The following is a 26,519-nucleotide window of genomic DNA, read 5'->3' as shown; positions in this document are numbered from 1 at the left end:
CAGGAGGCCTATGCTGTGATGGGTTATAATATTATGGAGATCTTTTAGTATTCTTCTACATTTCTTTCACTTCACACTTTTCTAGTTGTTTTTTTTTTTTTTCTTTCTTTCCTCTGACTGGATAACTTCAAATGACCTGCCTTTGTGTTCACACATTCTTTACTCTGCTTGACTGAGTCTGTTTCTGAGGCCCTGTATTCATTTTTCATTTCATTCAGCAGATTCCTTAGCTCCAGGATTTATGGCAGCTTTGTGTCCTTTTTCTTCTTGTTGTTATTCTTAATTAAGCTAATCATTTTTTATTATTTTTTCCACTTAATTTTTAATTTTACTTGATTTCTGTGTTCAATCTCCTATTTTGATCAGGTCAGTAGTGATGTCTTGTTGTCATTAAACGTCATTTCCTTGCCTCTTTTTTCCCATAGCTTCCTCAGCTTCCTAAAAACATTATTTAAAATTCTTTTCAGGCAACTTATACATCTGTATTTCTTTGTAGCTGTTTGCTGGAAAATCCTTGTGCTCCCTTGGTGGTGTCGTATTTCCCTGATTTCTCATGTTCTTCATAGGCTTGTGTTGGAATTTGCATTTAAGGAATCAGTGTCACCAAGCCCAGTCTTTACTGACTGGCTTTGAGATACAAATACTTCCACCCATCAGTCTGACTAGACATTCTGAGACTTCCTCAGGTGTTTCTGTGGATACACCTCCTCCACGTTTCTTTTTCTCACTTGAGCAGAAGAAATCCTCCAGGAATATCCTCAGATTGCATGCCTTCTTTTGAGTCCACATTGACAATCTGAGTGTTGGGGTCCCCCATTGCTTTCCCTAGAGCAGAAGCCTGAAGTGCTTGTGCTTGTGAGCCTTCTCCTGATCCCACAAACTTTTTACTCTAGTTTTGTGTACGACTTGAGGGAATGTTCCAGCTTCATCGATTTACATGCAGCTGCCCAGATTTCTCAACACCACGTTTAGAAGAGTTTGTCTTTTTTCCAATGTATATTCTTGCCACCTTTGCTGTAGTTTAATTCACTGTAGGTGTGCTGCTCTTTATTTTCATATCCTCAAAAAAAGTTTTGAAATTCTCATTCTGAGCATTTGTTTCCAAACTCAGTGTATTGACTTTTCAGCCTTTTTTTTTTTTCCATCAAAGTAGTTTCATTTCTTTTTAATCCGTAATACAAAGTACACACTTCAAAGTTCAGCCCAACCTAGTATAAACTGGTTGGGCGGGACAAGTAAATGTCTTTGTATTGTGAGTCACGCACTTGGTTTAAGCTCAGATTTCCTTTCAGCGAGAGTTAATCATGAAGACTGTGAAAGGCTTCTGTGTCCTTTTCATGCTGCATCTGGGTTTCTTTGACTCTGGAAGGACTGGGAAAGTACTTGTATGGCCCATGGATTTCAGTCATTGGATTAATTTAAATGTGATTCTGGAAGAACTCCGCCATCGTGGGCACGAGATAACTGTCCTGGTACCTTCACCAAGTCTCCTGCTTGATCATACCAAGATTCCTTTTAATGTGGAGATCCTCCAACTTCCGGTAACTAAAGAAACTCTCAGGGAAGAACTCGATACAATTCTCTATTCAGCTTCTTTTGAACTGTCAAATCTCTCCTGGTGGGAAATGCATATAAAACTGACAAAAATAGAGCACAATTTTTTTAGAACAATGAAAAGAGTATGTGACAGTGCTATCACAGATAAGGATTTACTCAGCAGACTACAGGCAGCTAAGTTTGATATCTGCTTGGCTGACCCTTTAAGCTTTTGTGGGGAGTTAGTGGCTGAGCTCCTCAATATTCCATTTATATACTCTTTCCGGAGCTCCTACGGAAATGTCATTGAGAGATGGTGTGCTGGGCTTCCGATGCCTTCTTCCTACGTTCCTGGAAGTACATCAAGACTGACAGACAACATGTCTTTTGTACAGAGGCTGGAGAATTGGTTACTGTATACATTAATTGATATGCTGTATTCTTACTATATATTTCCGGAATGGGATGCATATTACAGCAATGTTTTAGGTAAGAGAAATTTGCGTGTAATAAGGATTCTTATTTCATATATTAAATGTAAATATTTGTCTGACTGTATGAAAACTTACAAAAGGGATTTTTAGGGAGGACCCTAGTTCTTGTACCTAAACTATTTTGAGTGGAAAAAATAGTAATATTTTCTTATTGTATTTTTTTCATAATTGAGTACTGACACCATATCAGAGAAGACAATATTCTCTATATTCATAGGTCTTGTTTGATGCTAAGATTTTTGGAGTATTTGGAAAAACCAAATATGACAATGTCTTTTATTTCTATAACTTCAGTCTACTCTCTTGTTTACTTTTATACACCTTGTTTTCTTTCTGATTAACTTGCTGTTTCTCAGACTTCTGTTTGCCTCCTATCAAGGCTTGGTTGATTGGTTGCCAGACTTGGCATCTGGTAAGCATGAAAGTAGAAAATAAATGAATGTAGCTTGGTTTCATATGTTCTTGCTTTTGAAAGGGCAAGAAAAGGAAGATTTTTCTCAAAAGGAGCATGTTTCTAGATTTTTAACTTACCTCATTGTTTTCTTGTTGTTCTATGCAAAATTACATTAGAGTTCAACTAGCGAGCATTGACCCTGAGCAAAAAAAATTTTTTTCTATTTTAGCAACTCTATTTACTCTTCTTTTTCCCTTTTGCATAATTGACTTTTTTAATTATAAAATTTTGTTGAGGAATTTTTGCCTAAGAGGCTAGTTATCTCTGAGGAAGCAGTACCCTGCTTCCCTGCTTACATTATTTAGTTAGATTTTTTTAAATATACTTAGCTATATAACATTGTATTACTTTTGATATTGACAAAAAGTTATTCAATAGTCATCCTACAAAATAAATGAAAAATTTTATTGGCGTCAACATGAGGATTATAATTCTGGAGAGTCTGTCAAGAAGCTCTAAGGAATGTTCTGCCCATTAGAACCACAGCACAGTTATATAAGTTTTTGAGACAACGGATTACACAACAAAAGATTTTATACATCAAAGCAATATATTGACAGTTTACAAGTCCAAAAAGGCATGAAGTAGGTCACTATAACCCCTAAGGGATTAAGGGAGTAATATTATCTTTAAAGGTATTACTTGCTAGCATCAGTACAAAATTGCTTTTTTTGGTGAGTATGTTTTCCTGTGTCTTCCACGGGGATCTAGTTAATGTACAATGCAGATGCACAGTGCACAGTAAAAGGGGACAACAGGGAAGTAACTCAAATGGCAGAGAAATTTTTTGTAAACCTTTTCTTCTCCTGCCTTAAAATCATTTTGTTTCAACACAGGTATACAACATAATGATCTTTTTTTGGTATCTGTTGTGAAATAATCACCACAATAACGTTAGATAACATACATCACCACACAGAGTTACAAAATTTTTTATCTTGAGATAGAACTTTTAAGATCTACCGTGTTAGTACCTGTCAAATACACAGTGCAGTGTGATTAACTATAGTCACCATGCTGGACATTACATCTCCTGCATTACTTACTTTAGAATGGGAAATCTGTACAATTTGTCCACCCTCACCTACCTGTTGCTCCCAGCTTCAAACCCCAAAATCCAGCGATCAGTTATCAGTTCTCTGTTTCTATGAGTTCGTTTTCTTTTTTGATTTGTTTTCTTTTCAGATTCTATGTATAAGTGATACCTTTTTCTTTCTGACTTACTTCACTTAACATAATTTCCCCAATCTCCGTCCATATTGAGACAGCTCATTGTATAATAACCATATTTTCTTTATTCATTTACCTATCCATAAACACTGAGGTTGTTTCCAGTTTGGGCTATTGTAAATAACGCTGCAGTGAACATGCAGATGCAGGGATATCCTTTCCTTCAGATATATACCTAGAAGTGGATTTGCTGGATCATATGGTACTTTTATTTCCATATTGTTTTCCATAGTCCTGCACCATTTACCTTCCCATTAACAGAGCACACGGCTCCTTTTTCTCTACATCCTCACTACCATTTGTGGTCTCTCATTTTTTTTTTTTTTTTTTTTGATAATAGCCATTCTAACAGGTGAGAGGTGATACCTCATTTTGATTTCGATTTGCATTTCCTTGATAACTAGTAATGTTGAGCACCTTTTCATGTATTTGTTGCCATTTGAATATTTTCTTTGGAAAAATGTCTATTCAGGTTCTTTGATAATTTTTCTTATTGAATTGTTTGGTTTCGTGCTATTGAATTAGGTGAGTTCCTTATGTACTTTAGGCAGCAACACCTAGTCAGACATAGGGTTTGCAAATATGCTCTCCCACTTCATAGGTTGCCTTCTCATTATGTCGATCATTTCTTTTGCTGTGCAGAAGCTTTTTAGTTTCAAGTAGTCCCATTTCTTCATTCTGAACTTTGTTGTTTATGCATTAAGTTTCATATTTTTAAAAATCTCTGTCAAGGCCCATGTCAAGAAATATTTCCCCTGTGTTTTCTGCTAGGAATTTCATGGTTGTACATCTTACATTTAAGTCTTTCATTCATTTAAGAGTACTTTTATAGTGGTGTAAGTTCAAGGTCTAGTTTCATTCTTTTGATGTGAATATCTAATTTTTTCATCAAGAATTTTTTTAAAAAATGTCCTCCTTCATGGAATAATTTTTGGCCTTCTTGTGAAGTATTAGTTGGCCAAATACGCGTAGGTTTATTTCTGAGCACTTGATTCTGTTCTGTGATTCCATGTGTCTGTTTTAATGCCTGTACCATATGGTTTGGATTAGTATAGCTCCAAGGTATAGTTCAGTAGTAGAGTACATGCTTAGCATGAACGAGGTCCCACTTCAATCCCAGTACCTCTGGTAAATAAATAAATAAACGTAATAATAGAGCCCCACCACAAAAAAGACCTGGATTAGTATAACTTTATAATATTGCTTGAAATCAGTAAGTGTGATGCCTCCAGGTTTCTTCTCTGTCTCAGGATGACTGGATATTTGAGGTCTTTTGCAGTTACGTATGAAATTTTCAATTATTTTCCTTATTACTAATTTTAACACTATATATGTCTAATAATCTATCATTCCTAAAAATTGTGTTTATTCCTAAAATTTTTTAAATTTGTTTGTACTTGTGAACTATTGTTATATATAGCCATTTCCCTTTTTGTTTTTTGAGATATCTGTTCTAAATTCTCTCTGCAAAATTTTTTTTTAAACAACTCACAAACACTATGACTGCTTCTAAAGAACTATGCTGCCCAGGAATATGCCTTATGTTCAGAACAGCATGTGTCATAATCGAAGTGGACAAATTGCGTTCAGACATTTCCTGGGCATTCTGTGAGAGAAGAACATGCTTATTTCTCTAGACTTGACCCTAAAGAAAATGTGCACAGAAGCTGCTCTACCCATCCATCACCAGTCACTCATGTTCAGAGTCCAAGATGCAAAAGGCAAAACTGAGATAGATAATTTGAAATCCCTTCTTGGTGACATTGTCTGACTTGTAGATCAAGCAGTGACTGATCTACAGCTGAATCAAGGTTATTTGTTTATTTCTGATTCAAGCAGTTTGGTGCTCAGTGGTGGACCCTCTTTCATAGGGAAGGATTACTGGTAGGACATAGTGATCATAGTCTTTGATTCTTTCCTAGCTGTTTTTACCTAAGAATGTTTGGAGGGGAGCAGTATATCAATCTGAGAAAGAAGAATAAAGACTTTGTAAATAGAAAAATAATTTCTTTACTCTCATCATACATTTAAAAATGCTGTAAGGTACAGATTGTTATTTGACTACTCGGAATTTAGGATCTTTATTATAAAATCTATTTTAAGTGTGTTTCAAATTCTAAATACATAAGTCATAACTTATACAATTATTAATTGAACCATGTCATAGATATGTTGAAATAATTCAGGAGGAAACCAGTAATTCTGTTTCAAAAAGTTTTTTGAGGAACTCTTTACAATCATTTTGAGGGAAAGAGGAATATTAGAGTAATAGTGCTAGGTTAGACCCCAAAACAGTCAAAATCCTATAGTGCAATAAAGACATATTTTGGGGAGATGCTCATTTCGACCAGGCAGAATTATACAACTTCACATTCAACTTCAAAGTATGTGAACTCAAAAATCCACAGTAAATCGATAATAAAGGACAAAGACATACATATGCATAATGTTCTAAATATGTAAGAAATCTTCAAATCATCCATTCCTCAAGAAATGCCCCAACATAACATCAAATGTGGCACGTACCTTCGGAAATTTGGGAAATGCTTTTCCTAATTTGAGATATTGTCTCATAATCTCTTCATGCAGATCAAGCATTATTTTTTACTTCTCATACTATATTCTCTTCATTTCAATCCATTAAACACAACAGATTACTAATCTAGGAGTGCAGACGTAACAGCAAAATGGTATTGATATGAAAAAAAGTGAAGCAACCATGTTTTCCTCAAATTCTACTCCTAGGTTTATAACCAAGGAAAATAAGCACGTGTCCACACAAAACATATGCATGATTGCTCGTAGAGCATTATCCACAGTATCCAAATATGGAAACAACCCAAATGGTCATCAATTATGAGTGGATAAGCAAAATGAAGTATAGCCAAACAAAAGAATTACTCAGCAATAAAAGGTAAGGAAGTACTGATACACAGTACCACAGGGATGAACCTTGAAAACACTATGCTAAGGGGAAGAAGGCAGCACAAAAGACCACGCAGTGTATACTTTCATTTAAATTAAATGAAATGAGATTATTTGGAATAGTCAAATGAAGAAAGAAGTAGAACAGTGGTTGTCAGGGGCTGGGAAAAGGAAGAAAGGGAGAATGACTACCAATGGATATGGGCTCTCTTTCAGGAGTAATAACAATTTGTAAAATACAGTAGTGGAGATGGTTTCACAACCTTATGAATATACTAAAAACTACTCAATTGTATATTTAAAAGGAAGAATTATACAATATGTAAATTCTATCTTAATAAACCTGTCAAAAAGATGGTGTGAGAGTGAAGCATCACACAAAGGGAAGAAGATTATACCCAAGGCTACACCAATAAGCCGCTGAAATGGGATATGACCTGAGTATGAAACTGGATTTTGAATACCGTTGTCATTATCAGAATCAAATGCTTAAATTACTGAAATTCGCTTGTGATCTCTTACACAGATAGATCGTCCTGGTCAGTTCAAAATCCCTCACATTTGCTAATCAGAACTTAAGCACACTCAGAACATCAAGGAGAATATTCAAAAAGCCATGTGATGGGACAACATAAAGCTACAGTGTCTTCATATTAGTGATACTGAGTATGTATTTCAAAAGGACGCCAAAACCCTGGATAAGGTTCCTTACACCACAGTAATTGAATAGAATGCAGAAATGCAGCTCGGACTCCAAACAAAGAGAAGTGATTTACTTCTCAGTCACTACTTTCAGTTCTTAAGCTGTTAATAGCCACTTCATTGCCATTCAGTTGAAAGAGACCCCCTTTTTACTGTTAGTCAGCTAAATGTGTCAAAATACTAAATATTTCACCACCAGCTTAATAAACACTGCTATATCTTCCCCGAAGAGGACAAAAGGCTTGTCCAACAGGAACTTCCATTTTGTATGGCAAAGGAGAAAATCACTTAAAAAAGTTTCCTTTTAATAATTCATTCCCGATATGATGTAATTAGTTGTGACAGCACACTGGAAAACACTAGGGGAAAAGATGGATACAGTAAAAAGTTGTTTTTTTTAAGAAACCAGAGGTTCTTGGGGCAACAAGGATGCAAAAAATTGGAGAAGAGGGTTCTCGAGAAGAGGAGGAGACACGACCATAGAAGTTTGAGGATCACTGCCTGAGTTTCTTGTTCCTGGCTCGGAGCAGGTGTCCTTGCTGAGCGTGGAGTGGGGCTCAGGCTTAGCTCAAGCAGAAGACTCTGTTGGCAGAGATGAAGCAGCGGGCTTTTGGCTTTGTTCCATGCTTAAATTGGTCTTTGGTTATTGATAATCTCACTATTTGTACTCTTGGGGAAAAGGTCAATGGATTTCACAGAGATAACATAGGGCCAGTATCTTCAAAGATTTCTCTTAGAAAAGTAGATGGTGAAACAGTTCCCTTATAACATGTCAGCTTGTTTCCTCTCTATCATCCTTCATTTTTATTCAGGAAAACCTACCACATTATGTGAGACTATGGGGAAAGCTGAAATGTGGTTGATTCGAACTTACTGGGATTTTGAATTTCCTCAACCGTATTTACCTAATGTTGAATTTGTTGGAGGACTGCACTGCAAGCCTGCGAAGCCCCTACCGAAGGTACTTGAATGTGCTGATTTTGCCTGTTTGAGAACTTATCTGCTGAAATGATTTCCAGTTTGTTATTGATAGTATTTGATCTGCCAGCTGAAAACACATGCTCAGGAATTAGCGGCCATGACTCTCTTACACTAGTAGACTGCAATCAGCAGGTCAGGAGCCTTCCTTTTGTATTATGTGTTATTATCTGGTTGAAGTAGTCCCCGTATTTCCTTTCCTTTTTCATACTTCATTAAGTCTTTATGAACATGTACATTCTGCAGAAATGTTAAAATATTTCCCAGTATCTCAAGAATACTCTGCTGTCATTGAAAATAAATTTCCATGTTAAATCAATCCATCTATCAGAATAGTATATGGTTAATTTTATGTGTCAGCTTCCCTGGGCCTGGGACCCAGCTATTTAGCCAAACATCACTCTGGAAGTTTCTGTGAGGGTGTATTTGGCTGACATTAACATTAAATATGTGGACCTTGAGTAAAGTAAACTGCTCTGCATTTGTGGGTGAGCCTCATCCAATGAGTTGAAGAACTGAATAGAAAAGACTGAACTCTCCCATGTGGAAAAGAGTTCTGCCAAGAGGGCCTTCAGACTTGACCTATAACAGGGACTGCTCCTTGAGTCTTCAGTCTGAAGGCCTATTCTGTAGATGTTAAACTTGCTGGCCTCCATAATCATGTGAGTCAAATGCTTAAAATAAATCTCTTCCCTGTCTTCAATTTCAAACCTCATGCATGTTTTCCTTATCTTATTTGGTTGACTTAGCTTAGTTAGTAACTAAACATAGGATGAAAAGATTTCTTTTTACTTCAGGAAGATTAAATATGCTATTTTTATTTTGGATTCCAAGCCTAATTTTTCTATACTATTACTGTCATTTGCAAAGTATGCATTAGAGGAATTCCTGCATTAATTACCTGTCAGAAATTATATGGCTTCCTCAATCCTAAATGTGTTTGTGGAAACTTATCTAATGTATAAATGTGGCCAAATTAAAAACAAATTGAAATTCAGAAAACAGAACAAAGTAAATTGTACCAAAAGGATGTCATTATTCTGACCAGGATTCAGCAGAAGAAAGAATGATAATCTTATTATCACCCAAGGCTAAATATGAAATGAAGCACCAGGACTATTTAACATGAAGCAGAAATCAGATATTCTTCATCTGGAGATTTGTGGAGAGGCTGTTGGAAGGCAATAGACAGTATCTAATATAGTCATTCACTTTACAAACAACAAGCTTAAATAGAAACCTGACTCTGCCAGCTACTGCTTTATAGCCTTCAACAAATTATTTTACCTCTCTGAGGTAGCTTTCCCATCTGCAAATGTATACATATATCTTAAGATCACCATATATCTGAGTGTAATGACACATATAAAGAGCTCAACACATGGCAAATGATAACATGTAGTCAATGATTTGTAAACAGAGATACAAACACACCTCAGAAATGTCTAGAACATACTAGTAGGGAGCCTCCAGCTTAAATTATTTTTAAAATCTTTTATCTCATATAATTTTTAAAGGTTGCTTTCCATTTGCAGTTATTACCATATATTGACTATCTCCCCCCATGTTTTACAATTAAATTATTCTTAATTTGCCTAATAACCAAGGATTTCAGGCCATATGTTTCATACTCTGAAATGGTTAACATATGAAAAAGCAGAAACTTTCTAATAATTCAGACACATTGAGAAAAGTGTGTGACTATCTTATTCTTGTAAGTGTTAACTTTCATATTACAAAGATTGTTTTCTTCACAGGACTTGGAAGAGTTTGTCCAAAGCTCTGGAGAAGATGGAGTTGTGGTGTTTACTCTGGGGTCAATGATCAGAAACCTCACGGAAGAAAAGGCCAAGATGATTGCATCAGCCCTTGCCCAGATTCCACAGAAGGTCAGATAAAGTTATTTTTGGAAGAGCAGCTGTTTTAAAATCTATGAGGATCTCCTTAAATGTGCACTTTAAAAATGTAAGAAAAGCTACTGATATTAGCATCAATTTAACTAAAGTGTAAAGAAAAAATATTAAATGTTACAAGAAGATATTTTATGCTACTTGCTTTAAATGTGGCATTACTGACAGGAAAACATATTGCCGTATTTTCTTTATGTAATGGGATAAAACTAAGTCACTCTCGATCTTAAACAATAGGTCAGCTGTTTGCCTAGGTTTTAAGGTTTCCATGAAATCTAACCTCTTTTTGTGTTATTTGTTTTTTAAATCTGTGGCATATACACAAGGTACAACTAACATGTCAGAGAATACAGGAAGAGACACTCAAAATTATACCATTGATTCACAGGCTGCCTCGGAGTACATCTCCTTTTAATTAATTGTTTGGGACCTGGAACTGACAGCTTAGATTCCAGGAATACTCCTAAATGTGATGCTTCTATGTAAACAGTTAAAGATTTTAGTAATACTGTAAAAGATTAATGGCAGTTCACTCTATGGCATTCCCACAAACTATGCATTTTTTTAATTGATAGCATCCTAGGTTATAACTGAGTGATGGTGTTCCTAATTTGCCAGGGACACTTTTTACCTTGTAGCTTTAGATAAAATAGCTAACTTTATATGCAATTTTAAGTTCCAAAACATCATGACAAGTCTTGTGCACATAGCCAAATTACTTTCAAAAATCATTTTATGGAAGCAATATCCATTTAAACATCTCATCTAAATGGCATCTTCAGAAAAATATTAAATTTTCAACTGTATTAAAATACAGTGCTTAAGGGTCACATCAAGGTAGATTCAGAAGCACCAAGAAATTGTCTGAAGTAACTATGATGGAAATATGGACTCTATGTGAGCACTTGAATTTTTCAGTGGAGAGACTGACTAGTAATTTGTGGTTAATTTTTTAAAACAAATTCAACCATTTAGCATAGCAGCAAGTTCTAAGTCTACCTCACCCAGTCCCATGACAGCCAACATGTTTTATTCCTGGTGTGATTTGCTGGAGCTATGCTGGGAAATAATGACCTTAATCTCCAGATTTTGGTTCTGCATTCTGATTGATGACTGATGCTTTGTTCACTGGCATGTAGGCACAGAAGTTGGCCACAGTTGTTTCAACTTCGATTAGCAGAAGTTTCCAGGGATTTTAAAGGATGAGCACTATTTTTTTTTTCTTTTTTTCTCTGGGAGTCAGACAATCACCAATGGGGCCATTTTTTTAAAACTTCACATACAGTGAAATTTAGAAAGCTATGTGTATGTCCAGGGAAAACCATAGGCTGACAAAAGACTTGTGAAAACCTAAAGCTTTTACCTCAGACTGATTCCTGGCAAAGAGAAACCCTTCAACAATATAAAAAAAAAAAAATTAAGAAGGGGAAATTCTGATTTCTGGAGTTAGAACTTTATAAAAACCTCAAATGTACAGTTCTCAGCAAATATCACAAGGCATACATAGGTGAAAAAAAATATCACAAGGCATACATAGGTGAAAAGATGGTCCAATCAAAGGAACAAAATAGACAGAAACAATTAGTGAAGGAGCGTGGATTTTGGAATTACCAGAAAAAGATTTTAATAGCACTGTCTTAAAAATTCACAAAGAACCACAGGGAGACAGTTATAAAGAGAACAAAAGATATAGATAAGATATAAAATATTGATAAAGAGAAATAAATTCTTTTAAAAGAGTCAAGAAGAAATTCTACAGCTAAAAATTTCAAGAATTAAAATGAAAATTTTACCTCAGGGGTTCCAAATCAGACAAGAGCGAGCAAAAGAACCAGCAAAATGAAAACAGAGTAACTGAAATTAGCAAATTCAAAGAACAGAAAGAGAAACAAATGCAGCTAAATGAGCAAAGCCTAAGGGACTTGTGGGACACCATCCTGTGCATGAGCAGACACATGCTGGGAGTCCCAGAGAGACAGAAATGGGCAGAAAAGATATTTAAAGCAATAATGTCTCAAAATATACTGCTTTTAATGAAAGACATAAATCCAAGAAGCTTAGTGAACTACAGGTGGGATAAATTCAAAGAGAGCTACACAAAGACATATTCGAATCAAGCTGCTGAATGACAAAGACAATGAGAAAAGCTTGAAAGGAGCCAGAAAGAAGAAAAGCATCACATGAAAGTTAACTTCAGTAAAATAATCAGCCAATTCTCATTAGAAACCTTGGAGGCCAGAAGGCAGTGGGTTGATAAATTCAAAGTCTTAAAGACAAAATTGTTAACTGAGAGTTTTATCAGGCAAAATTTCCTTCAACAATGAGGTAGAAATGAAGACACTGCTTGATGAACAAAAGACGAAGGGTGTGAATAGCACTAGACTTTTCCTGTAAAAATGCAAAAGAGACCCTTTCTGGTTGAAATGAAAGGCTGCTGGACATTAATAAAAAATCATACGATGAAATAAAGATCTGCAGTAAAGGTAAAAACAAAAGCAACCATAAAAGCTACTATTATTGTAATTTTGGTTATAATTCTGATTTATTTTAATTTTCTCAGTCATTTAAAAGAAGATGCATAAAAATTATTAATTCATGTAACTAGGAACACAGTGTATAAGTATGTACACGTCAATAACAGAAAGGGAAATGGCGATATACAGGAGCAGAGTTTCTGTTCACTTTGAAGTTAGCAATAAATCGGTCCAAAGATAAATCACAAGAGCATTCAAAAATATTTTTAAATGAATGCAAATACAAACCAAAGAAGAGATGCAGAGAAACTAGGGCTTACAGGGAATTATTTTTATTACAGTAGATTTATAATAGTGTGCTAGTTTCAGGTATACAGCAAAGTGATTCAGTTATACATACATATGTATATATCTATAATCTTTTCCAATTCTTCTTTACTGCAAAATATTGAATACACGGTTCCCTGTACTATAGAGTAAATCCTGGTTATTCATCTGTTTTACATGTGGCAGTCTGCATCTGTTAAACCCACACTCCCAATTTATCTCTCCCATTCGCCTTCCAATTTGGTAACCAGAAGTTTGTTTTCTACATCTATAAGTCCACCTCTGTTTTATAAATAAGTTCATTTACATAATTTAAAAATTTTTTCAAATATAATTGATATGTAGTATTTGCCTTTATCTGTCTGACTTACTTAACCCTCTGTGACAATCTCTAGGTCCATCCATACTGCTGCAAATGGAATCATTTCATTCTATTCATGGCTGAGTTGTATTCTATTGTGTATATATTCACACCATATCTTCTTTATCCTTTCGTCTGTTAATGGACTCTTAGGTTGCTTCCATGTCTTGGCTACTATAAATAGTGCTGCGATGACCAACGGGGTGCATGTGTGTTTTCGAAATAGAATTTTTGTCTTCTACAGATGTATGCCCAACAGTGGAATTTTTAGATCATATGATGACTCTATTTTGTTTTTTAGGGAACATCTATACCATTCTGTATAATGGCTGCACTAATTGTCATTCCATCCAACAGCGTAGGAGGGTTCCCTTTTCCCCACACCTTCTCCAGCAATTATTTGTAGATTTTCCAATGATGGCCATTTTGATCTATGTGAGGTGATACCTCATTGTGGTTCTGATTTGCATTTCTCGATCTTGAGCATCTTTTAGTGTGACTTTTGGCCATGTACATGTTTTCTTTGAATGAATGTCCATTTAGATCTTCTGTCTATTTTTTGAGATTTTTTGTGTTTGTTTGTTTTTCTGTTTTTAGTTTTATGAACTACTTGTGTATTTTGGAAGTTAAGTCTTTGTCGGTCATGTCATTTGCAAGTAGTTTCTCCCACTCCTAGTTTGTCCTTTTGTTTTCCTTATGGTTTCCTTTGCTGTGCAAATGCTTACACAGTTGATGACGTCTCATTTGATTATTATTGCTTTTATTTCTATTGCCTTGGAAGACAGATCTAAGAAAGTATTGATATGATTTATGTCAGAGAATGTTTTGCTTACGTTCTCTTCTGGGAGTTTTCTGGTATCATACTTGATATTTGCCATTAAGCCATTTTGAGTTTATTTTTGTGTATGATGTGAAGAAGTGTCCTCGTTTGATTGATTTGAGAGGATATGAAAGAAATGTTGCCAAGATGGCACAGAAGGAAGACCCTCAGCTCACCTCTTCCCTCAGGCACCAAAATAGCAACAATTTACAGAGAAACCATTTATGAGAAAAAAAAGGAAAGACTAGCCAAGAAAATCTTGATATCTACATGATAAAGAAGGAAACTCGACATGTATCTTATATCACATACAAAAATAAACTCAAGGTAGTTCAGAGAGTGAAACTTTAGAATTAAAACAGTAACACTTTTACAAAATATCCCTAAAGGAAAACTTCATCACTTTGGATTTTGCTATGATTTCAATAAGTATGACACAAAAAAGCACAAGTAAGAAAAGAAAAAAATAAATAAATTGAATTACATCAAAGGAAGAGAAATTTTGCATCAAAAGATACTATCAAGAAAGTGAAATACAATGTACAGATTGGGAGAAAATATTTGCAAATCGTGGTTATGATAAAGAATGAATGTGCACAGTTTATAAAGAACTCCTACAACTCAACAACAACAACAACAAAAAAAACCAGTTGAAAAATGGGAAAGTACTTGAACAGACTTTTCTCCAGAGGAGGCATACAAATGGTCAAAAAGTACATAAAAAGATGTCCAGCATCATTCATCATTAGGGACATGCAAATCAAAAGCACAAAGAGATACTGCTTCACTCATTAGAATAGCTATTATCAAAAAATGGAAACTATCAAGTACTGGTGAGAATGTGGAGAAGTGCGGCCTCACGCATTGCTGGTAAGGGTGCACAGTGAGGTATCTGCTCTGGAAAACATGTCCGTGGTCCCCCACAGAGTTAAACATAGAGCTCTCATATGACCCAATAACTCTAATCCTGGCTATCTGTCAAAGGGACTGAAATCAGGGCCTCAACAGATGCTTGTACACCGATGGTCACAGCAACATTATCTACAATCAAAAACTGAATGGATAAAGGAAGTGTTATATATACACACAATGGGATATTTTTCCACCTAAAAAAGAAAGGTGATTTTGATATGTTACACATGCATGAACCTTGAAGACAATGCTAAGTGAAATAATGCTAAATCAGAAAAGGACAATTACTGTATGCTTCCAGTATATGTGGTACCTAGAGCGGTCAAGTTCATGGAGACGGGAAGAAAAGAGGTTACCAGACTAGGGAGGGCAGGGAACAGGACGTTATTGCTAAATGGCAGAGTTTATGCTTCAGATGAAGAAGACATTTGGGATATAGATAGTGCTAATGGTTATACAACATTGTTGATCTATTGAACGCCACCAAATTCTAAACTTACAATACTTACAAAGATAGAAAGGCAATGCTTGCTTCTGTGTTACTGCCAATGTATTACAAAGGTCAAAGCACTAACACTTTCTTAGTGAGGTAGGTAACATCCCTCCCTTTTGCCTCTGAAAACATTCTTTCAAAAATCTCCTCTACCACAATGGCCTAGCGACACCAATATGTAGTTGTCTCAGATACAGATTGCCTTCCTCTACTAAATTAGAATCCATCTCATGTTGATAGCCGATCTATTAGGATTATTGCAAGCATTTGAAAACATGATTGTAGCGTCCATGGTTTAGAAACATTCATTACTTAATCACTTAGGGCCTCAGTTTCTCATCTATAACCTGGTGACATCGAACTAGATTAATTCTAAGTTAACTGCCTCCTTCTGACAGGATGTGATTCTAAAAGTCTTCTAATTGAGTAAAGGCATGTATCTTAACAGGTTCTGTGGAGATACACAGGAAAGAAACCAGATACACTCGGAGCCAATACCCGGCTGTATGAATGGATTCCGCAAAATGATCTTCTTGGTAAGACCACAGAGGAGAAATTTGCACAGAGTTCAATGAGGGATAAGCTAAATGATTTCTCAGTTAAAAAAAAAAAATTCAACAAATTTGAATTCAAAATAAGCGAAAAAAAAAAAAAAAACCCCAAAAAACCACCCTTAATATCTTCATCACCTTTCTTCTGGGGCTTGTTAAGGAAAAATCTTCCAGACACTTGTTAAAGACTGGAAGACACAGTTTATTCAAAACCATCATGTTAAGTTTACATCCTACTGCAGTGGACTTTGACAGTGAGACAGAGAGATTGGACTCAACTCTGAATACAAACAGGAAAATTGGGAAATTTATAGCCAAAGAGCAAAATTGGGTACCACTGGGTGGAAAGTTACTAAGAGGAGACATCAGGGACAAAGGGGGCTCCGGCAAAACTGACCTAATCTGATTCTTGCCAATGGCAAGCTAGGGTGGTCAAACATCATCTGAGGGATTGTGAAGAATGACGCAACAGCTATAAAGGGTGACTGGACATCAAGGATGGTGGAGTCTAGCTAAACTGGCTTCGTAGGATTCTTACTAAACTGGGCAAAGCAGAGATAAACAAAGAAGCTCCATATCAGGACCCAGTGGGGAAGAGAGTTCAGAGAAATCTGACTAGGGTTTGGTTGTGAACAGAATTTTTCTCAAGGTCTGACATAAATGTGGAATTTATAATTCCCCATTGATGATACAACCTCCCTCCTCAGAATCAATGAATGTCCCTTTCGAACAGTCTCTCACGAAATTTTGCAGAGTATTTCAGCTGCCTCCTGAATCTCTCTATCCATTCCCTCCCACCTCTTTTCTCTCCTCCCCACTATAAATTTGTGAAAAAAAAAAAACCTGACAATTCCGTTCACCATCTGCGATATTATTTATGGTTCCATACTAATGTAACATCATGTGCAAAATCCCATGTTCTTACAGTACCTCAGGATCTTGCCCTAGTCTACCTTTCTAGCCTGTTATGCCCACATTCTCACATTGAAACTCTGCACATCTCAGCTCCTCTTCCCCATCCACACAAGCATTTGTTTTCTGAAATCCCTTCATTCCTTTTGATTGATGTATTTTCCCAACAACTTGTCCATGGCAACTGCTCCCCATCAGTTCCCTCTGCACAAACCTTCAGGGTTTTGTGGAATGACTTAATTGCTAGAATCATTCATTGCTGCTCAGCCTGGAATCATTAGCTGCCACTTTCTTTGGAGCCTACAGGAATATATACAAAGCCACAGGGCACAGAATTGCATAGGAAATACTGCCTAATTGAATTGGTGACGTATACAGCGGTCATGTTTTTTTGTTTCTGAAACACATACAACACAGAATAATGATTTTTTTTTTCTTTTTAGGCCATCCCCAAACCAGAGCTTTTATCACTCACAGTGGAACCAATGGGGTCTATGAAGCTATTTACCATGGGGTGCCTATGGTGGGAATTCCCATGTTTGGTGATCAGCATGATAATGTTGCTCGTGTAAAAGCCAAAGGGGCAGCTGTTGAAGTAGACTTGCCCACAATGACAAGTTCTGATCTGCTTCATGCTTTGAAGGAGGTTATTAACAACCCTTCGTGAGTATACAATATATTCTTTTCTGAGAGTCATCCTGTTTTTTAATAGGAGTGAACTGTTTCATTCAATTCAATTAATTACTTTTTAAATTTTTCTATTAAGTATAGTTGGTTTACAATGTTTTCTAGTTTTTGGTGTACACAATAGTGGTTCAGTTATGTGTATACATATATATATATTCCTTTTCATAGTCTTTTTTATTATAGGGTATTATAAGATATTGAATATAGTTCACTGTGCTATACAGTACAACCTTGCTGTTTCTCTATCTGTTTATAGCCATTAGTGACTTCAAATCCCAAATTCCCAATTGGTCCCCTTCTCATCATCCCCCTGGTAACCATAAGTTTGTTTTCTATGTCTGTGAGTTTCTTTCTGTTTTGAAAATATGTTCAGTTTTGCCATTTTTTGATTCCACATATAAGTGATATCATATGATATTTTTCTGTTTTGAAAAGAAAAAACTATCAATAATAAGAAAAGATTGTGTCTCTGTAACAATAGCTTAATTTCTTTAAATAAGTTTAATATTTCTTTGAAGTTACAATCTACTGCTCAGGGACAGTACATGACAAAATTCCTTCATAGAATTTAAGTACAAGACAATCATATTTGATATTAACTATGTACTGCTGATTATGTATAATTAATCAATTTATAAATGTTGGAGAGGGTGTGAAGAAAAGGGAACCATTCTACACTATTGGTGGGAATGCATTTGGTGAAGTCACTATGGAAAATTCTATGGAGATTCCTTAAAACACTATAAATAGACTTACCATATGATCCAGCAATTCCACTTCTAGGTATATACCTGGAGGAAACTCTAATTTGAAAAGATACATGCACCCTGATGTTCATAACAGCACTACTGACAATAGCCAAGACATAGAAGCAACCTAAATGTCCATTGACAGATGACTGGTGCTGGGGAAACTGGATAATCACATAAAGGAGAATGAATTTGGGCCCCTATCTGACATCACTTACCAAAATTAACTGGAAATGAACTAAAGACTTAAACAGAAGACCTGAAACCATAAAAAGCCCTAGAAGGAAACAGAGAAAAAGGCTCCTTGAATAAGGGTCTTTGCAACAATATTTTGGAAATGACAGCAATAGCACAAAGAACAAAAGTGGAAATCAACAAATGAGTCTACATCACACTTACCACTTCTGCACAGAAAATAAAATTCTCTAAAAAATGAAAGGCAACCTACAAAATGAGAGAAAATATTTTCAAACGTCATATCTGATCAGCACTTCATACACAAAATATAAAAAACTCATATAACTCTAAGCCAAAAGAATGTTCTCAAAAGACCAGAGTTACTGAATAGATATTTTCCCAAAGACATACAAATGGCCCACAAGTACATGAAAGGGGGCCTGACATCACCAAGCATCAGGAAAAGCAAATCAAAACCACAGTGAGACATCACCTCACACCTGTCAGATAGGCCAGCATCAAAACACTAGGTATATCCAGGGTGGTGCGTCTGTGAAGAAAGGGAATTCTAGGGCACTGCTGATGGGAATAGAAATTGCTGCAGACACTATGGAAAACAGTATGCACGTTCCCCAAAACATTAAAAATAGAACTACTACATTACCCAGCAATCCCACTACTGGCATTATGACTCAAGGAAATGAAAATAGAATATGAAGGAGATATCTGCACTCACATGATCACTGCAGCTTTATTCACAATAACTAAGATATGAAAATAGCCTGTCTGTCTATGGATGAATACGTAAAGAAGATGTGGTGTATGTTTATCAAGGAATATCATTCAGCTATAGGAATGAGGGAAATCCTGCCATTTGTGACAACATGGCATTATGCTAAGCAAGTCAGACAAAGAAAGACAGATACTGTGTGTCACTTTTATGTATAATCTAAAGGGGCGAATGCATAGAAACAGAAAGTAGAGTGGTGTTTACCAGGGACTAGGGGTTCAGGGAGTAGAGAAATATTGGTCAAAGGGTCAAACTTTCAGTAATAAAATGAACAAGTTCTAGGGAACTTTGTACAACATGGCGATGAGCTGTGATCAAAAATAAATAAATTCTCAATATGGAATGGTTACATTTCTGTTATTGTATTTCAAATAAATCTAATAAATATAATCTTGGAGGAAAAAAAGAAACTATATCAAAATAATAATACTTTCCAGGCTTTGGATAAATACTTCTTTTAATATCAGATAAATTCTTACTAAAAATTTCATAGACATCTATGAATAAATATTGACATTAGAGACTAAAATAATTATTTTTAAACTATTTCCAATTTTGGCCAATACTGAATGACTTTTCTCTAGGAAGCCGCTTCTCAACTTTCCATTTCTCTCTTCTATATCACAGCTCAATTATTGCTTGATGTATAATCATTATAACATTATCAAGGCTTACAACATACAACATTGTCTATGATCACACTTCCCAATACATTTTAGCCCTACTTTTGTATTTATATGGATTTAATGATGCACCGTTTGTTTTAGTACAGTCTTTCTGTACCTGTCAGGTTTTGTTCGTACTAATTTTTCATCTGACAAATACTTTATTTCTATTTTTGGAGCTTCTGTTGCTGTTGTTTCCTTGATCCCTGAGATATATGCAGACGTACTTATTCCTTAAATTCTTGTGTATTAACAAAGCCCTGCCTTATTTTTCTTAAACCAAAGGGCAACAGGGCTTTCTATAAGATTTTTGTTTTTTTGGATCACAATTCTCCTCAGAACTTTCTACATGCTGTTTTCCATTTTCTGCAGTTCAATGATTTATAAGTTAAATGATCATGGCACTTGAAGTGTGGAAGAATCACCTGTCTCCTACACCTCCTTCATATATCCAAGGAAATTCTTCTTCTAGGTCTGCCATCCAAAACCTCAACACAAAACCCTGGCCTGGTCTTTTGTCCCTTGACAGAAGGCAGAGGGTTTGTGTTCTGGCTCTTGCCATTTCCCATCTCACCACTGGCGCTTGCATCCCTCTGTAGCCTGAAGCAAAGATTCCAGCATCTACTCACTCTAGGGACCTACTTCTTGCCCATTGGGTGACATTAAGTTTTCTGTTTTCATCTGAAATGTCAGGGCCATGAAGATCATGGAGGGAAACCATTACCTGATGCTGTTGAACACTAGCTTCTTGTTAACACCCTCACTCCAGATCAAACCTGGGGAAGGTGGAGGGGTGGGGGAAGGGTTCCTCTCTCACAGACCTGCCCTCAGTGCTGCTTCCTGTCACTATCATGTTCTCAATACCACCCCCTCAGCAAATGAGGGTAAAATGCTGTATTCATATTCCTATATCTGAACTTTGAAAACGCTATTTCCAATAGAAGTTCTTTTCTCCCCTAACTCCAATTGTTATTTACAGTATGAAGCATCCAAAAAATTCCAGCTGATAGACCACTATATAGAAATATTTCAAGAGGAAACAAACTCACATGCTTTGGTGCTCTTGGAGATGTTATTTATGACATCATTTATTATACAACTATTTAAAATACTTTTAATAACATATAACATAATTTTAGGTATACCACATCCTTAATGGTTTTTTCAAGTCGTTATCCATATATTCAATCTTCAGCTATAAAGAGAATGCTATGAAGTTATCAAGAATCCACCACGATCAGCCAGTGAAGCCCCTGGACCGAGCAGTCTTCTGGATCGAGTTTGTCACGCGCCACAAAGGAGCCAAGCACCTGCGCCCAGCCCTCCACAACCTCTCCTGGTACCAGCACCACTCTTTGGATGTGATTGGGTTCCTGCTGGCCTGTGTGGCAACTATTATATTTTTGGTCACTAAATGTTGCCTGTTTTGTTGCTCGAGGTTTGGTAAAACCACAAAGAAGAAAAAGAGAGAATAGGATTTGGTTTTTCTGTTGATATTTTTTGTTTGTTTCTTTTTTTAACAAGTTGGGTGGAAACCATGGTGGGGCCCATACAAATCAATCCATCCACTGACTTGAACTGATTCCTCTCCTACTCTTCAGGGTTCTTGTCCATTTCTCAGCTTATCAAATCAAAGATCAAAGACTCACCCCCGAAATGTGCCACATGATTTAGAATTAAGGTTTCAAATTCTTTCCCAAAAACCTATTCTTTAAGAAGAGAAAATAAACAAATACACACATGGAGTTGCTACCATAAAGACTTAGTGCTTTATTCACAGCTTTCAGTTCAACAAATTGTAATGTTGTCTGAGGCCTTAGGAACAAAATGGTTAATTCCGTTTTCAGCATTGATCACACTGAACACTTTCTAAATACGTAACGTCATCCTGGGCCCAGTGTGTTATAGTTCTTGCATGTTCTCCAAAGGAACCAGGCAAGAGTAGTGCAGAGCACACTCAGCCAGATTCCCTTCAGGTCAGGGAGATCAGGAGGCTGTCAGGGTTTCTCCTCTGCAGTAAAGCACACTTGATACCATCAATTTATTTTCATCTGACACGTCAGACTGTGTCCCCCTTGCACTACAAAACACGCTTTTTCGCCTTTGATTTGTAGATTGCTCTTCATTTGGAAATTAATAATGTTAATTCTTCATTTGGATTGTAACACTTTCGTAGCTTCAGAGAAGTAGCTGAACTTTGTAAGTTAGCATGATTGATGGTACAGTGGAGTAAATGACTGGAATTTAATACCTACTTTATAGAAGTAACTAAAGAGAGGTTGTAAAGTGCAGTGGTAGTGTGTGTGTTTAGCACATACAAGGTCCTGAGTTCAATCCTCACTACCTCCATTAAAAAAATAAAGTAACTAGAAATTTTATTTAATTCATTCATATATTAATTATACTTATAAATATTTGTAAAGAAGAAGCAAACTAGTTACAGCTGCACTGCAGATACTTTGAGGGGGAGAGTCCATTTCTCAGAACTGCTCTTTGCTAAAGGGGTGATTTTTTCCATCTAATCACAGACTCAGGACATTGCCCATTTCTTCCTTTTACTTTGCCCTATCACTTCTCCTGGTTCTCTCAGGAACCTTAATTGTGACCACTCTATGAAGCACAAGTACTTAGACTTCTGTTAAAAAGCATCAGCCAGAGATCTGCGGTAAACATGAAGACACAAGTTGTATTTTAATACAAATGAAGATGTCTCTTAATTTCTTTCCTAAAAAATCTGTCTTCTAGTATGTTTGCCAGTGTTTTGGCCTTGAGGTCAAAAAATTATTCAATCTAACTGTGATGGCATTACATAGTAACCAAGTTCATTAAATAATTGCCATGGACTGTGAGAATTATAACCTAAACTTAAGAAAACCAAAATTACAGCTCTATCTTAGAACAAATATAAATCATTTCCACAATTTTCTGGTTTTGACAGTAATAATGGCACAATTAAGAGCAAGTTAAATATAAACTTGTTCTTAGATGGGCAACTAACTATGAAAAGATATAGGAAAAAAAGATTTTTTTAATTTTACGAGGTTTTGAAATAATTAAAAAATTATAATGCTTTAATGTATAATTTTTTCAAAACTGTAAACACTAATGTTGTTTGTTTTCAGATCTAAATCATGTAGTCAAAGCAGTAATTTACCACAATGCAAAATCATTTATTCTGGCAATAAAATACTGTGCTCTTCTAAAGGACTGTTTAAAATTATAGTTGAATCTTTGTTCATTTTATACCAAAGGCAAGATATCCATTAACTTTTTCATTATTATAAAATGAGGTAACATAAAGGAGTAAGGTTCAGGATGGTTGGCTTTACACCAATAACAGATGCATTATAATTCATGAAGAACAAAGTGCATACATAGCACTTTAAATAAACAAGGCCGAAGAATATTAATATAGTGGATAAGTGTCAGTTGGAGGGAAGTCTAGAGCATCACAAACGTCGAGGTTATGTGTACAAGCTCTCTAGAGTGGTTGATATATTTTCATTTGGAAATTATCATACTTCCCTTTCTTCACTACTCTTAACAAAATATAAAATCTTTTTAAATTTTAATTTCATATAATATACACATACATACGTATATATTTTACAATCACAGAAGTAAGATTTTTTAACAAATGCTGAAATAAAAATGGAATAGATAAAACAATGAAACACCTAATACTCTACTGTATTAAGATAAACCCAGGACTCTGGTAACCGTGAAATTTCTAATGATATTTCTCATGGTGAACTGGGACTTTATAGTGTTGGAAGAACAGGTACTAGTTATTGTGACACAGTAGCTTTTTGTTATACAGAAAAATGATGAGGAAAATGGAGATAAAGTTTTGCTCTAGAGAATTAGTTCTTTGAAAAAATATAATGATAGAGTGAAGCCTTTAAACCACCGTATTACGTGAGTGGTGAGTAAGAAAGGCAGAAGACCTGCTTGGCAGCATATAAAGAGATTCTCGTCCTTTGCAGAATTTCCTCACCAAAAAAGTTTTTTCTTTTATTTTAAAATAAGACATTTCCTGTTCTACTTAAAGTCAGACCTAGTCTGAAATGTTTCCAAGATTAGGACCCTACTTGTGGTGGGCAGAATGGCAAGGCATCTGATAAACAGTTAGTGAGAATCTTGAATTCCTAGATGCCCCTGAGCCCTTCGAGTCCTCAGAAGTGTCCCACTCCTCTCTGTGAAGGGATGATAGCACCTCGCCATTGTGGGAGGATGACAGAGCGTCCTCTACCCCACAGGACATCATGTGTCCTTCTCAGGGTCTGCTCTTATCTCCCCTCTTGAACACAAGCCAATAACAAGAGTAAAGTCACACTGCAATACAGTCAGCTATAAGCTGGACCTACTAAGGAAGGAAAGACAGTATAACTCAAAAGAACTGAAGAACCCATCCAAAATTTACTAGCAGGAACTGGGAGATTATATATGGAATTGTACACTCAGGGACAGACTTGAGGAAAGTCAACATAAAGGTGTATAAGGGAGCATTTTTAAAATTTTCAAGCACTCTCTCAGGACACAGTATAATTACTACCTGCATTCAGACTCCAGGAGATGGTGGGAACAGACTACCATGATGTCTGTAGAAACTTGGCAACAATGATGGTCCTCAGGAAGTAAAACTGATGTGCTGGAAATGTCATGGCAAACAGTGGAAGAAGGAACCCAAAGGCTTAGGGTAGTAGACATATAAAGATAGATATGCTTTTTATGTCAGTAAAATCCACAAAAGGAGTCTTTACTGAAGCTATAAGATGTTCAGGGTGGTTATTCTCTGAGGGGCAGGATTGTTGGTAATTATAAAACTTAGCTCATTATGCTAATTAAAATCAAATACAAAAGTAACAGAGACCAGTAGGAGCCATCAATAATCAGAAGTCAGGTGGTCACAGTGATCACGGTGAACAATATGGTTGGGGTGGCAGCCAGGCAGGCTTAACCCATGAAGAGCTGTGGATATGGTGATAGAGCAGGCAGCCCTAGAAACAGAATAGACAGACGACCAAGAAGGAATTGCTGTGTCTATACTATCAGAAGGGTTGAAAGATAGGTCTCAGAGTTAGAGGATGATTGTTTCCTTAAAATCATATTCACTTGAGAAGTTTTGGGACCTGAGGATTGTCCTGATCCACTGACTAATGAAGGGAGTGGGACTGTCAGAGAAAGAAACTTGTACCATCACCGTAAGTGTACACGTTAATGATTCCCTCAAATCCTTCCCAAAATGACAACAGCATCTTGAAACAATGATGATGTTCTCAGTCCCTAAATGTATACTTGAATACATTCACTTTGTCGAGGGCACAACTCACTAATTGCATCACTGGCCTGTGGGATGAGGGCTGTCACAGTGGGAAAAGCCAAGTAGATGCACTGTGTATCGGGTCTCTAGGGCTGCTGTATCGAATTACTTCAAATCTGATAGCTGACAACAACAGAAATTTATTTTTCCACAGTTCTGGAGGACAGAGGTCTGAAATCAAGTGTCGTCAGTGTCCAGACCTCCTTGAGTGTTTGGGAAAGTGTTCATTCCATACCACTCTCTTAGCTTCTGGTGGCTGCTGACAATGCTTGTGTTCCTTGTCTGTAGCTCTCTCCAATCTCTGTGCCTGTCTTCATGTCATATTTCCTTTTGTGCATCTCTCATCCTCCTCCATCTTCCTTCTCAGAAGGACACCTGTCATTGGATTTTGAGCCAATCTTAAATTATTATGAATTTATCTTAGTATTCTGAACTAATTACAGGCATACCTTGAAGATATTGTAGATTTGGTTCTGGACTACCACAACAAAGCAAACATCACAATAAAATGAGTCACAGAAACTTACGGGGTTTCTCAGTGCATATAAAATTACTCCATTTTAGTTTCTTAAGGGTGCAGAAGCTTTCTGCCAAAAAACAATGGGCATCCACTAGTTTAAAAAATAATTTTTGCCCTGAAATGCTAATCATCATACGAGACTTCAGTGAGTCACAATTTTTGCTGGTGGAGAGTCTTGCCTCAATGTTTATAACTAGCAACCGATCAGAGTGGTGGTGCTTAAGACTAAGGGGGCTGTAGCCATTTCTTAAATGAGACAGCATTGAAGTTTGCCACATCAATTGACTCTACCTTTCACGAATGATATCGCTATAGCATGCAATGCTGTTTGATGCTATTTTATGCCCACAAGAACTTCTTTCAAAATTGGAGTCAGTCTTCTCAAACCCTGTTGTCACTTTGTCAACTAAGTTTATGTCATACTCTAAATCCTATGTTTTTACTTAACTATCTTCACAGCATTTGTACCAGGAGTCGCTTCCATCAGAAGGAATCACTTTGCTCATCCATAAGAAGCAACTCCTCACCT

At 36.2% G+C, this 26,519-nt stretch overlaps 1 protein-coding gene across 1 annotated transcript; it reads left to right on the top strand.

Annotated features, from left to right (window-relative positions):
- The first annotated feature begins 1,229 nt into the window (after positions 1-1,229).
- On the top strand, positions 1,230-23,351 carry LOC116158186 (UDP-glucuronosyltransferase 2C1-like). The gene is made up of 6 exons (XM_064485123.1): positions 1,230-2,025; positions 8,154-8,302; positions 10,077-10,208; positions 16,065-16,152; positions 17,523-17,742; positions 21,343-23,351. The coding sequence occupies exons 1-6, from the start codon at positions 1,305-1,307 to the stop codon at positions 21,620-21,622; spliced, it is 1,590 nt and encodes a 529-aa protein (XP_064341193.1). The 5' UTR covers positions 1,230-1,304; the 3' UTR covers positions 21,623-23,351.
- The last annotated feature ends 3,168 nt before the right edge of the window (positions 23,352-26,519 follow it).

Source organism: Camelus dromedarius, chromosome 1 (genome assembly GCF_036321535.1).
Source record: "Camelus dromedarius isolate mCamDro1 chromosome 1, mCamDro1.pat, whole genome shotgun sequence".
Lineage (NCBI taxonomy): Eukaryota > Metazoa > Chordata > Mammalia > Artiodactyla > Camelidae > Camelus > Camelus dromedarius.
Note: the sequence above shows the minus strand (reverse complement) of the source record. Positions and strands in the feature narration are given on the sequence as shown.

What these genes read in the sequence shown, in the direction of transcription:
- LOC116158186 (XM_064485123.1), top strand. Translation starts at nt 1,305, where the DNA reads ATGAAGACTGTGAAAGGCTTCTGTGTCCTTTTCATGCTGCATCTGGGT. An exon ending in TCCGCAAAATGATCTTCTTG is followed by an intron (nt 16,153 to 17,522) that starts GTAAGACCACAG and finishes TTTTCTTTTTAG; the next exon opens with GCCATCCCCAAACCAGAGCT. An exon ending in GAGGTTATTAACAACCCTTC is followed by an intron (nt 17,743 to 21,342) that starts GTGAGTATACAA and finishes TTCAATCTTCAG; the next exon opens with CTATAAAGAGAATGCTATGA.